We start from the raw sequence: 15,080 nt of genomic DNA on the forward strand, positions 1-15,080 counted from the left end.
CTTAACAATATATGTTAATCTTACTTGAGTCCACTGTTCTACTTCCCAACGATAATGAAGAGAATGTGTGCAATGATGTTGGTTACATTCTTGTCTGGTGGAAGGTTTCTTATCAAAATCGCAATGGTCTTCAGATAAATCATTTTTATCTGCGGTTTGGCAGTGAACCGATCGTATTTGGATTCCACCCCCACAACTATGACTGCACTATTTAACGAAAGTTTTTCATTTAATTTCCCTGTTAATTTTGAATATTAGACTTAAAACTAATTTCTAATGATAAACTTACCATACTCCATTCACTAGTAACCCAACTTGGACAGGGGTCACTATTACATGATGAAACAGTTGGGGGTTTATGGGGCAGTGAACATTGATTACTAATATGACCTGCCTCATCATAACACGCAACTTGTCTACGTTTTTGTCCTTTTCCACATGATTTTGAACACTAATAGAGAAAAGTATTTTTATAATCTACTATTATTTACATTTAATTATCAAATAAGACACATACTTCTCCCCAATGTCCAGTTCTCCAGTAAGAAACACCTTCTACACTATTATGGGAGATATGTGGAATTTCGGGTGCTTGAACAGGAAGAATGTCACACGGTGAAATACTACATAGCCTTTCACTTGCCGGGCGATTTGTTTGATCGCAATCTTGATCTTCTTTTTTCTCGTTATCTTTCATACACATTACTGTTCTAACAGATACCCCTTCACCACATGTCACGGGACACTATAGAGGTGAATATCGATAAATAAAAATTCAGAATTCTACATTCCTTTGAAGTTTACATATATATATTTTTTAATTTTTCACAAAATTTATTTTTGTATAATTAGTAATTATTTTATGGTAGAGAGATAAGGTTAGTTTTGATTAATGTAGTTTTCTATATTACTGTTAATATGAATTCTGTTAGTTTGTCAGGAAAAAAATATTCAAAACTTGTAAAACAATATTATAAATTTTATTTACTTTAAAATGTTACAATTTTGCATATTTTAATTTTTAGAATGATAAGGTTAGAATGTAAAAGTTATTAAAAGAAGTTAAACAACTACAGTACGAACATTCAGAAGTTAACACAGTTAAAATTAACAATTAAAATACAGCAAGTTTATTAATTATGAAGTAAAATTTGATCATATTTCTTAATAAAAACATTTTAAAATAGTAATTAATAAATTATAGGATGGTCAACTTAAATATGACTTATTTTATCAAAGAATGTAAATCACATATCACATGTTCTGTTAAAATTTATTTCAAGTTCCACATAACCAAGGTCAGCTATTAGGATATTTATTACTGTTCCTAATTATAGAATTTACTGTGTCAGTAGTAATTCAATCCAAAGAATAAATGTTATTTATATTTTAAATGATGTAAAAAATATCATTTGTATGTTGTTAGAATATTAATTTCCAAGTTGAAAAATGATGAAAAGGCAAAATCTAAAGCAAATTTTGTGGTAAATAAAGAAACATTTTTATAATATTTGATCATATTTATAACATTTTGAATAAAAGCCAAAAACTGTTATTAAAGGCATTATTAATACTGACAGTTTTTCAAATTTATTAATTGTGTAATTGGTATCTTTCACATTCTTAGAATATAAAATCAGATCTAAGTTGTCATCAGCTTAATATATATATAAGTTATAATGCACAAATAAATATTGCTTAAAATTCCAAGCATCTGATTGGAAATAATTGTATTTTTCTAAAAAATTACTTAACATCTTCATACAAATCTTCATAAATATTCTTTACAAATAGTACTTCTGCATAAAAGTCTTTGTGATAAAATTACTGTAAATAATTATTTAGAAGCTAGTTTTCTGAATTATATACTTTCATATATAATAGAAACATTAGATTTTTATTACATTTTAATATTTATTGTTAGAGCAAGGTGTTATACTTGTTATGTTGTTTAAAAATAGACAAAGAAATTCAATTACTTGACTCCATTCTCCAATAATCCATTGCCCGCACGGTTGGACTTCACATATTTCTAATACAGGTGGCTGCAATGAAATATCACACCTAGAGTCATGGAGTACCTGTTTTCTGATTGGATTATAACAAACAATTTGGCGTTTTTTGATTCCTCTTCCGCAAGTTACGGAGCACTATAGAATAACACAGGACATTACTAATTGAATATAAAATACTTTTATACTGATATTTAATATCTGCTTACTTCAGACCAATCTCCAGGTTTCCATTCAGCATTTTCTGGAGCTTCAGTAGTGGTAAAGTGCCTCTCAGTTGTTTCTTCTTGAACTAATGGCAGAGGAAGAGGAGGCAAGTAATTATTACTTGTGGTATCAGTAATCGGTTCCACAGTGGTACTAGTAGTTGTGGTTGTTACACAAGATGGAAGGCGACATTCTTTATTGGAACTCGGCTTAAGTTTTGTATCACATTGGTCGTCGTCGACAACTTGACTATCCAATTCACAATATACTTCACGTTTAGAATATCCTTGACCACAACTCGCAGAACACTGAGAATAAAAAATTTCATAAATAAAATAGATTCTTTACATATTGCTGTTTGGAAAGACCAAAAGATTTAAACAATATTCAGAAATTCAACAAATATATCCAACTTACTGGTCCCCAGTTACCAAATTTCCATTGTGCACAAGATGCCATTTGACATTGTTCCTTGTGAGATGGCACAGAGGTTGAATCACAAAATGAACCACTAACTACTTGATTTATATAACGGCACCAATATGGTCTATGTCGTTCCCCTGTGCCACATGTCACAGAACACTATAAAATATATTTTGTATTTTTAGAAATGGCTCAACACAATAGACTTTATATTGCCATTTTTGAAAATCAAAATTTTAAAAAAAATATTAATAAAATCCTTTTAGAATTAATTTATCTGAAAATTTATTGTGCACAAAGTTTCAAAGATTATGATTACATAAACTGTATGTAGACAGTCCTTGATTAATGGAATAGATACAATCCTTAATAGTAAAGTAAGTAAACTATCTATACAGTGTTTAATAATGATCTTTGGAACCATGTTATACTAAAACAGTGGTGTAGAATAAAAGTTATCTATAATTAATAAACTGCATTAAAATGAAAATGTGTTAATTAAAGGTACATTAACCAAGGACTATTAATATTTAAAATAGTGAAATTTATCTAATTTTTTGCATGATGAAGATATACATATTGATATAATTACTAAATATTTCAATAAAGAACATTAACTTAAAAAAAAAAAACAGAAAATTATTTCAATAGATTTAATTTTTATATTTAAATATAAATTAAATTGCTTTGAATTGTATGAATTGACACTTATATTGTAACAAAATCATTATTACAATATAAGCATCAATAACTATAGTCCTGATGCAATACATTATAAATTAATATAATAGTGTAGATTATGTATTAAGCAGATAGTATATACTAACAGAAAATTACTTTGTAGTCGCAGTAATACTTTATATAAGAAAACTTATAGTAAATCTCTTATATTAATCTATTGTAAATGTATTACTACTCTTCTAAACTCAATTATAATTTGCATTTATAATGAGACAAAGAAAAAGAAATAAGCAAAGTTGGATCCACTTAAACAGGAAAATAGGAATTGTTTTTTAAAGACCATGTCAAAATATGAAAGAAAATTCTAATTAAAAAAAATATTTATAAAGAATTATATAAATATATTGAATTGTAATGTAAATAATTTGATAAGATAAAACTATTAATTTGAAATATACTGTTTAACACATATATTCAGTAACATAAAAAGTATATATACATTAAATAGTAAAAATTACTTTAATGTAAAACAGCATATCCATAAAGTACTGTATATATTATACACATATACATACATGTAAATAATAATCTCAGTTATAAATATATAGAAATTATTATAGTAATTTTAGTTCATAAAGAACTTTTTCCATATGTTTAGGAATTACTTTCTTAGTTGTTTCCAGGGCTATTAAGGACCTATTATGCCTGTGAATAACGGTCCTTATCCGCTGCATTTTTTTTTTTTTTGAACAAATGAAATACATAGAATGTTTGTTTATTAATTAGTAGAAGCAGTTGTAAATGTTTTATTTTATGTTAGTAAAAATAACATTAATTTTATATGGGTTTCACTATGGGTCCCTATGTTTTCTCCAAGCCTATGAAAAAATTTCTAGCTTCCCTCCCATCTCAATGCCTCAATGTTTAAATATCATAAGCTATTTTTATATCAATTTAAAACATTTTCTACAAAATAGGGAAATTAGATGAGAAAATGATATTAGAAACTCGCTCAATATTTTATTCTGGTAAATATTTTTACTGAAAAAAATAACTTCAATAAACTTATTTATATTTACAATGATTATCTATTTGGACAATTAATCTCTTATGAATCAAGGTTATTCTTATTTATGAAAGAGTAATTGCAATTTAAAACTTCAAATTTTTTGATTGATAGACATTCTTGTCTTACATATCTAATTAAATTACACAGCAGGATTTTATCATTTAATTTTGTATAATTATTTTAATTTATCAAAATTTAGCTATTAAAACTAGCTTCTTTTAAAAATATTAGCTAATTTGAAAATAATTCAAATGACGTGCATTAAATGCAGTTAATTGCATTTTTATATCCTAGATAAATTAATTTAAGTCAATTAACAAAGTTAAACGTATTAATAGTCATTTAATATATATAATTAAATACCTGTGTCCATTCTCCTACTTCCCAATATGGACAAGGACCAGAATTACATGGCCTAGAAATGAGTTTGGCTTTACTATCACATAATGATTCAGACTGTGTCTCATTCTGTGCATCTACACATTTGGCAGAACGTGTTTCCATTCCTTGACCACATGTCTGAGAACACTGAAATTTTCATTAATATTAATTTAATATTTGTATATTTATATATGTCTGTTTATCGAATCAATACTTATTTTTTAATGATAGTAAATATCACAGATTTCTTACTCTAGACCATTTTCCAAATTCCCAATGAGTATTTGAACATGGTCCCTCGCATTCTTCGTCGTCTTCGGGTTTTGGTCCTAAATGATCACATAAGTTATCTTCAAGCATTTGAATGCCGTCATCAGACTGCTGTATACATTTAAATACTCTTTTCCTTGTTCCCTTTCCACAATTAGTAGAACATTCGCTCTTTTGTACCACTTGCCATCTAAAATAATGGTGTCATTCTTTCAGATAAAACTGAGCGATATAATAAAAATTATAAAATAAGATTATTATAAATCAATTTTTTATACCTTAGAGAACATTGTAAATTACAAACTTGTGCAAGTTGAGGAGGTTTACGATTTTCTAGGCAATGAGCATCGTTCACTATTCTACGATTGTTTATTTCAACACATACCGGTTGGCGATACTGTTCACCTATAATCTCAAAACAAAATTCCGGTTAGTCATTACTAATTTCATAAATTAAAATTAATAAGCAGCATTTGTTGTAGTAAATAATAAAAATTCAAGTAAAATACCATAGCTTATATCAATACTAAAATAAGTAAAATTATTGTAAAAATGGCTATTAATAAACAGTTCTTTGATCTTAATATCTTCTTTATGAATAATAAAATATATTATTATATCATTCTAAATTTTATTAACAAAAATTATAAATTTTTTTTCTGTGTAAAATGCACAGAAGAGGTTTATTATAATATAATTTTTTATTTTAAAATAAAAAAGAAGAGCTTGCTTTCAAGTTATTTTTTCCTTGATAATTTATAACAACTAGAATTCAGAATAAATATATTTTATTATGTCTTCAATCTGTAATTTTATTTTTATTATTATTTTTTTCAAGAAACATAAACTAAAAATATTAACAAAAGATATTTGTTCTAAATTCTGGTTATTATCATTCTCGTAGATCATTACGAAGCTAAAATTACAAAACTTAAAAAAAGTTTTTTACTGTTTTGATCTGATGATATATAATATTGAAATCATTAATAAAACTATATACAATTCTATGAATTGTGACTACATCATTTTATAGAAATTTAAAAAAAGTAAAACGTAGAGACAAGGAGCAGATTTGAATTCAAACAAATCATTTTATTTTAGATTTTCTGATGTAAACTGTCTCTTTTAGAGACTAAGACACACGTACAGAGGTTTCTTAACGTCTAATTCTAATTATATTAAGCATAAACTTGATATAATAAAATACAGTTTCTGTATAATTCGAGTAAAAATTATACTTAGCGATTTAATTATAGCATTATAGCGATAATTTTCTGCGAATTTAATTATATTTATTTCTGAAGAAGACATGAATCATGAGTAAATATGTGATAATGATCTCCAATTAAATTGAAAATAAAGTAGTTTCCTGTTTCTGTGTCATGTTATATAAATAAATATAAATTTGTGTAAAAAGTATTTTTCTTTGGATACATTTACACTGACCCAAAATGATAAGTCCTAAATATTCAGCAAAAAGTAAAATAAATTACCGTACAGAAAATAAATTGATTAATTATTAAGAAATTATCATCAAATAATTTTGTGTATCAGTTTTTTCATTTATTAAATTTTCAATAATAATATTTATATTTGTAAACTAGAATAGTCAATCATTATGTTCATTCCACTAACGAAGAAAGTCTGTAAGAAATAAACAAACAATCTTTCTAAAACTAGCATGCTTTTAATTTGAATAAACATTTTTAATTTCATCAGATGCTATACTTGGGTTAATTTCTAAAATGAAGTAGAACATGGAACATCGAAATATTTAAAAAAGGAGGTGAAGTAGAATGGAACAAGACTAAAAATCTGAAAAAATTGAAGGTTTACATCTAGCCAAATTTTTGAAATATGTCAAATTCGCGTCTGTGAAAATTTTTTTCCTTTTTTATTTATTTAAATAAAGTGATGCCAAATTGCTGTCTGGAGCATAAAAGTTCTTTTCTTACAGCAATAACCTATATTTTAACATTAATGTATTAAAAATATACACTAATTAATAAATTACTGTACATTTTTATTTTATAGTTATTTAAATTTTAAAATCCTATGCATTCGGTATTTATTTTCAAATATTTTGAACCATTTTCTTGTTCAGTTTTCGTTCCACGTTCTTCTTTAACGCTAAATCTAATTTTTAATGAATCTAAAAACGTTTGCTAAAAATAAAAAAGTGCTGATTTTAAAAAGGTTGTTTATTTTTTAGTTAAGATTAACAATTTTTGTATCTTTCATTTGTAAACAACTATATTACAAGAGTCCAAAATTTGTTATGATAAAAAGTGTTGGAGGTTCTCACTTCGTTATCAGTTCATATTCATTTTCAATTCATTATCTCAAAAATATTTTTTGTCATAATAAACGTTAATCTTTTTAGATTCTAATTGGCATTATTTATGAAATAACTTTCATATAAATTCAATATAATATTCTCACCTTGGCAAGCTCTACTGCATTGTGACCATTGTTTTTCCAAATCCCATTCATATCTTTGAGCATCTGATAAAGAAACTGTATATTGGAATCTCACATCAGGGGAATGAAGTTTACCAACTGTCAAAACCTAAATATTAAATTTTAAACAGATTTAAATTAAATCAAATCTAAAATACTTTATTAGTAATCATGTAGATAACAAATTAATATCTTGTCATTTGTTTCTAAGTCGTTACATAAATTACACTTTGCAACGTAGCGGTTAGTTACCACCTTTATAAAAATTAATCATTTTACCTAAATCTAAACCGATAAAGTTCTACTAACCATCACAATAAGATCCTTCTTCAGTTGCTTTGTTGTATTAATTCTTTCAATTATTGAATCAGACCCAGTGTATTCTAAAAGTGTGCCACCGTATTGCAATGTTTTTGGAAACATGCTCACCATAAAATCTCCATTTAAAATATACTTTCCATTACTGTCCCTTAAGGCTATAATTTAAATATTAAAAGATTATAAATGGAAATATATGTTATGTAAATATAAATTATAAATTGTTTCATATTAATTTTAAAATGTTTCTTTGATTCTGAATAATCTACAGCAAGTAATTTGAAATTAGAATGATGGTAAACTAAAATTTAAATAATACATGATTCTATTTCTAGTTTCTTTTATCATTTAATATAACAAATGTATTAAATTACAATTTTTTATTATTATTTTCTTTTCTTTTGTTAGAGTAATAAAGAAGTAAGTAGTTTGAATAACTATAGAATTACTTTGAAAATAAAGAATTTATTAAATTAAAAATATAGTTATTTTTTAAGTTGTTAGTTTGTTAAATTTTCAATATGTTAAATTCGATTCAAACTGATTTTTAGAATATTCAAGCACTTTTGGGCAGGAATCAACTATACAGGGTGTTCGGAATTCCCGTTACAAACTTCTAGTACTTGTAGAGGAAAACGAGTACATAATATTTTGATTAGGAACCCATGTCTGGAAACGTTCCGTTCTACGACGGTATCAATTCAGATGTTTAACTCTTCCCTTCTGCTTGAGGAATTTGAATTAGCCATGATGCAGTGCAATTATTAGGTAACTATTCAAAAGGAAACATAACGAAACAGCTATTTATCACTTAAGCACATTTGTTTTTATTAACACTTAAACTTTATGTGTTTACATTATTCCAAAACAAAAAATAACCCAGCATACTATACATACAGAACAGTACTGATGCATTACAACAGCGGCTCGATGTGGCAACTACCAACGTTCTTACAGACGTTGTACAGTACTTATGAAGCATGTTCTGGTACACTCTGAGACTTTTCTCTTTCCCTCAGCAGAAGTGGAAGAGTTAAACATTTGAATTGAACCATGTCTGGAAACGGTACGTTTCTGGACATGGGTTCCTAATCAAAATATTATGTACTCACTCCCTTCTACAAGTCCTAGAAGTTTGTAATGGGAATTTCCAAACACCCTGTATTACTATCTATTTGTTAATGCTTAGTGATGAACTTTTGGCTGTAAAGTGCTTAAGTTTGCTGAATAAATTTCACTTAGGTAAAAAGTTTGAATGAGATTTATGTTCAAGAAGCTTCCATAACAGTTTATATTTATGATTAATTAATCTGTAAATTATAAAGTTAATATAAAAACTTTTCAAAGGATAAGTTGTTGATATTTTATTTTATAAAAAAAGAAAATGATTAAAATTGGAATAAATATTAGTTCTCAAAGTATTCACTCTGAAAGTAATAATTTTATTAATAATAATGAAATTTAATTATGGATAATAATATATTAAATATGCTTAACTAATAAAATCCATCTTGAGAAATGAAGCAATAATAATTATATCTATTCCAATAACCTTAAACAGGTTCACAAATTATAGTTAACAACAAACATTTTTGGTCCCCAAGGACCTTCTTCAGGTGGGATCTGAGTAAAGAGTGACCCTTCATTCTAACATTCCGTTATATAAAACAATGATGGCACTTTATATTTTTCATTTGAGAAGACGAATGTACAGCAATCCTCACTTAACATTTCATTATAACATTGTTGAGAAAAGATACAAGTATATTTTGTGATCATTTAAATTAATTTAAATAATTCAAAATTCAACAATATTATTGAATTTTTTTCATAAACAGTAAAATTGATTCTGTGAGACGGGAAATAAATGTCGGTTGCAAACATGATGCAATTAGAATAGTTTTAACCAAATTATATCTTGTTCATATCATTTAGCATATGGTAAAATTGGTTTTGTCATTCATTATTTCACTTAACAACAACATCGATAAGTTCTTGGAAACTGCAACGTTGAATGAGGACTTGCTGTATTTGATTAGTTCCTGATTTGTATGAAAATAAGTTTTCAATATTCATTACCAACTCAAAAATGTTTCAAGTTTTTAAAATTTACTAATAAAATATCAAGCCTTTTTTCAAATTTATAGGGCACTTAACATGAGAATAAACACAATTAAAAACTTCAGATGAGGAGGCGTTAAATGAAATTAAAAGAAATATTTTATTTCTGCAAGTGCTTTCAACGTAATTTATGCACGTTGTCCTCAGGCAGTTAGAACATGAGAATAAAATTTTTTCTCTAACATTAAAAAGAAATGAGTTTTCTATAGATATTTAGATAAATATAATAAAATGATTTTTTTTATGCAATCAGAAGTGGAAAATTATAAAATGGAATTAAGGTTTAATAAATTGATTAGCACACTTTTCTCTTACCTAAATAATTATCATCATTAGAATTTTGATAGCCAAACTGTCGAATGTCTAGATTACTGGCCCCGGCAGGAATTAATACAATATGATTATAACCTATAAATACCATTAAAAAAAAATCTATTAAACATTTTATTAATTACAAATCCTCTAAATATTTGTAAAAATTTATTAAAACAACTCAAAACTTTAATATAAAATTCATTTATAATTTTAGCTTCCATTAATGTTTAAAAAAAGTTTAACTGGTTCTTCAGTAGTGAAAGAACTTTATAGTATATCAGTAAAAGTGACCTTCATTATTATCTTAAACTATCATTTTACATAGAGTAAAATGTACCATGTACTGGCTACAAGGGTCAAACTTCTATCAATAAAATCATATTGGCGGTTGATATTTATGATAATAAAAAAAATTTGACAAATTGTAATAATGTATTAATTATTGTAATAACAGAAAAACTCCTTATTGTATTTTACGAAACAAAGATTATAACATCTTTTTATATGAAAATAATTATACAGTTAATAAAGAAATATTTTCAAATTTGTATTTTGTAATATGATATACTTCAATATTACTAGGATAACAAAGATCAGATACTGCAAGTGGTAATTGGATGAATATGTTTAATACAATACACAAAAATAAATTTTCTGCCTAGTTTGTAAAAATAAATTAATCTTAATACAGTTTAAAAAAAACTTCGAAATTCTTACCATATTCAACATTATTGAAATGACCGGCTACGACTCTACAAGTAGAATTATCACCTCCACATATTCCGCACATGTCAAATTTTTTATTGGAATCGAGTCTATGATCACAACCAGCTGGCTGTTAAAAAATAAATTAATTAAAAATAATGAAGTTTAAAATTTATTATTTCGCTACTAATTTATAAATATATATAAGTAATACTAACGATAGAATTTATCTAATATTATAATTTTGTTATTAAAATTTTCATTTATTAAGTCTGTTACACTGTTGGTTATGTATCACTTTTTAATGTTAATATCATATAAAATTTGTAGATTAAAAATATTTTTTTATTTTAACAGATGAAACTTTGATTTTAACACTTAAAAGATAAGAAAATTAAATTATCATCACTGTCTAATCAATTATTTTTTTCTAATACTTACTAAACATTTACCGTTGACACACACGTCTGATGTATCTGGACTGCATGGTGTACCATCTATCACTTTGTCTTTCAAGACAAAGTAAGCAGATGTACCAACGGCTCTACAATATAACTTACACGATTCTTGAGGATCGACTAAAAATAAAAATCGAAAGTTATTTTTGAATTTTTTTTTGTTGAAAGCTTTTTACTTAATATTCACTAGTTTAAAATAATAATTATTATTATTTGATAAGCGTTACAATTCTTTACAAGAGTTCTTGAAAAGTAAAATTTATATTTAAATACGTAATATTATATATCAACTATGTTTGTTTTTCTTCAATCTTTCTTAAAAATTTATTTTTAAATATATCACATGATCTTTTTTTTACATAAGTAAATAGATATTCTTATTACACTTAACTATATTTGTATGTAAATATAGAATTTTTATATTCTTGCTAAACGAATTTTGCTGAATTTATGTTTGTTACCTAATTTGTTTAGTTAGCAATTTTTTTTTATAGATTATTATAAAATCATCATCATGTCTTGGAGGATTATGTCTAAGCACTTAGTTAACTTTACAAGTTCATCTTATTTTAAATATTATTGTAATTTGTGCAGTATTTTATTTATTTACATATATATTGTTTGTTTATATTAAATGTCTGTTACTGTCATAATGACCCTGAAAATCTTTAGATGTGTTTTATGGATAATAAAATAAATATATCATCACAGTATTATAATCAATTTCTTGTATAATAAATTCAACTTACTTCCTGAATACTGTGGTACCCATTTTACATTTGAATATAAACCGGGAAGATTAAATGTTTTTCCATTGAATGCGGCACACTGCTCTTCTCTAAATTCTTGAGATCCGTGCGGACAAGGCTAATTATAAAACAAAAAACGTTTTGTAATTTTCGTTAATTCAACAGAAATAGAAAACAGGAAAATACAAACAAAATTACAAAATATATCGTTTGACTTTTCTCTGAAGATTAATATACAAATTAATTACATTTTATACAAAAGAGGACAGCATATGGCAAGATTAAGTTTTGTATTCATTTTTCACATCATTTTTTCTAGTTACAGTATAGTTTATAATTATTTCCAGATGATTTTATTTCAACATATGCATAATTCTTCAATAGTATTGTATGATTTAGCCTAAATTTCATTTATACAATCCAGTAGCAAGTTAATAACATTATACTGACCAGAATCTGACAAGATCTATATTTTACACGCTTTCCCATACAGTATTTACCTCCTCGAGCAGGTCTACAAATAATAATATAAATTAAATGGACTTATTAAGAATCCAAACATTAAATTTATAAACATATTATTTAATTTCTTACGCTGGGTTATCACAAAATCTCTCGGCACGCTTGACACCACCACCACAGGTACGAGAACACGGTCCGAAGTTGTGCCATTTACCCCACTGTCCATCTACTGGATATTGAGAAGATTCCATTCGCACACATTCACCTTGTTGACACCACTTTATATAATCGTATTGGTTAATTTTAATGAATTTTCAATGATGGAAGGCTTCAAGAACAATACATACCTTCTCTTTACCACATATTGTGCCATCAGCCCAAGGCATATGCTGTGTTCTACAACCACCCTGAGTAACATCTTCCATTGTACACCATAAACGTTTACAAACTGGCATATAAGGACATATTTTTGACCCTTTACCAAATACTAATTCACACTGATTATCCATATCATATGATTGTCCTGGCTGATTATTGGCATGTTCTTCAGATTGAAGCTTGTCAATAGTAGGTTTATCTAGCATACATTGTCCAAATCCAGCACTGTATTTTACAAATAAAAATTTAAAGTTTATTAATATTTTTTGTTATAAAAATATTATTATAAATTGTCTGCTCCTACTTATCTCCAAGTTTTAAAATCAACAAAACACTGCTTTACTAGAAAACTGACTTGCATAAGTAAAAATTACAAAACTACCAAGTATTTCTGAGCCTTTTGGTTCATCATTAGAGTATTTAGCATCTCTCGCCATGAACTAGGAGGCTTGAAAATACTTGCATTTTATTATTTATACTGATGCGACTGAATTCTTCAGTAAAGCAGTGATTTGTTGATTCTACATTTAATATTTTTATTATTATTATTCAATTTAAAATTCTTTAATAAATAAATGTAATATCTATAATGTTGATAAAAATAGTGAAATATGTATTTGTTATCAATTAGTTAGTATATTTATATTGTAAAATTCTAAAAGAAATTACATGAATTATATTATATTATATACTATATATATATATATATATATATATATATATATGTATATTTTATATAATATTAATTAATAACAATTTATAAATTTTATAAATAAAAACAAAAACTAATAAAACCATACTCTAAATAAGCTGTAATATAATGACGACTGCACATTGACCAACTCCACGGATGACTATTGTAATCTAACATCCTTGCCATCACATGCAATCTCTGTCCTTCATCATTAAACCGAGCACATTTATGATCGTCGTCGTGAGGAATACTTAACCTAAATATAAAATGCTTCGAGATTAATTACAAAATACCGAAAACTTTGTAATCGTATATGTTATATTTTTGCCATTAAGTGTAAATCTGTAATTATTCTATTAAATTAATTTATTTACAAGTAAAAAACCAGCATACACATGTCCCAATTCATGAGCAATGGTGAAAGCCGCACTCAGTCCATTATCTTCAACAATAGCGCAACTGCTGGAGGGATCGCATACCATTCCAGACTGAGCTAGACCTGAATAATAATTAGAAAATATAGATAAATAAAGTTGGCATATTTTATTTCACATATTTTTCAGCAAGACAACTCTAAAATTATTTATTTCCTTAGTTGTGTCTTAATAATGTTGACGTTAACCTTGTATTAATCCTTAAGGCAAGAAAATCTAGTAGTATCATTAAATAAATAAATTTAATTTATATTATGGATGAAACATTATTATCCTTCCTTATCTAAAAATCTGTAAAAACTAGGATAATGAAATTTAATATGATTAAATCTTATAAACTTCATTATCTGTAGCTAAAGATTTTGACATTTGAAATTCTAAACTTAATATTACCGTTTTTTTTATTGTTTTTTAATAAACAATATTAAATGTGCATCAATACTTTCAGTGATAATTTTTTTAAACAAAAAATTAAGCAGTAACAAAGTCTGTCATTCATGATAATGGAATTTAGTAACATATTTTATTTATAAAAGATAAATTGTATCTTATCTTTAAAAACAAAGTTAATGATTTCAATATTTACCTAAAGTTTCACACGTTTTTGGTAGTCTGCACAAGTCTTCTCTTTAAATATGAAAAACAAAATAAATATTTCTAAATTTTTAATAAAACCCAAATCTTTAACATTAATGAATATCGATTACTAGGAAGCAATCGTCGATTTATATTATTATATTACCTGGTGAGCAAAACAGCAGTGTCATGATGACGTGGGCTGGAATCGTTATAATCATTATATAGCTGCTGCCAGTTGCAAAAATTACGCAACGTTTTCGATGCGCTCGGATAAATAATCTCTCTGTCCTGAAAAAATGACATAAAATTATTACTTTAAGTTATCTTGAACCAGTTTAGAATGCTTAAGTTGTTTAAATATTAA

General features: G+C 26.0%; 1 protein-coding gene across 3 annotated transcripts in view; it reads right to left on the reverse strand.

Annotated features, from left to right (window-relative positions):
* Positions 1–15,080, reverse strand: part of AdamTS-A (ADAM metallopeptidase with thrombospondin type 1 motif A) — a 36,993-nt gene that overhangs the window by 4,023 nt on the left and 17,890 nt on the right. The window contains exons 6-27 of one of the 3 annotated variants that reach the window (XM_067270924.1): positions 14,880–15,004; positions 14,724–14,764; positions 14,097–14,202; positions 13,810–13,959; positions 12,979–13,234; positions 12,764–12,909; positions 12,620–12,683; positions 12,170–12,287; positions 11,404–11,540; positions 10,975–11,092; positions 10,258–10,350; positions 7,813–7,979; positions 7,486–7,612; positions 5,322–5,448; positions 5,026–5,233; positions 4,756–4,920; positions 2,637–2,801; positions 2,222–2,527; positions 1,980–2,150; positions 518–745; positions 290–451; positions 25–207 (exon numbers count right to left, since the gene is read on the reverse strand). In XM_067270924.1, coding sequence (XP_067127025.1) covers positions 25–207; positions 290–451; positions 518–745; positions 1,980–2,150; positions 2,222–2,527; positions 2,637–2,801; positions 4,756–4,920; positions 5,026–5,233; positions 5,322–5,448; positions 7,486–7,612; positions 7,813–7,979; positions 10,258–10,350; positions 10,975–11,092; positions 11,404–11,540; positions 12,170–12,287; positions 12,620–12,683; positions 12,764–12,909; positions 12,979–13,234; positions 13,810–13,959; positions 14,097–14,202; positions 14,724–14,764; positions 14,880–15,004 — 3,363 coding nt within the window. The remainder of the gene's footprint in view (positions 1–24; positions 208–289; positions 452–517; positions 746–1,979; positions 2,151–2,221; positions 2,528–2,636; positions 2,802–4,755; positions 4,921–5,025; positions 5,234–5,321; positions 5,449–7,485; positions 7,613–7,812; positions 7,980–10,257; positions 10,351–10,974; positions 11,093–11,403; positions 11,541–12,169; positions 12,288–12,619; positions 12,684–12,763; positions 12,910–12,978; positions 13,235–13,809; positions 13,960–14,096; positions 14,203–14,723; positions 14,765–14,879; positions 15,005–15,080) is intronic. The other 2 variants (XM_067270927.1, XM_067270925.1) reach the window with 2 other exon arrangements.

This window comes from Centruroides vittatus, unplaced genomic scaffold (assembly GCF_030686945.1).
Source record: "Centruroides vittatus isolate TY-2023 unplaced genomic scaffold, ASM3068694v2 contig_388, whole genome shotgun sequence".
NCBI classification, from domain to species: Eukaryota; Metazoa; Arthropoda; class Arachnida; order Scorpiones; family Buthidae; genus Centruroides; species Centruroides vittatus.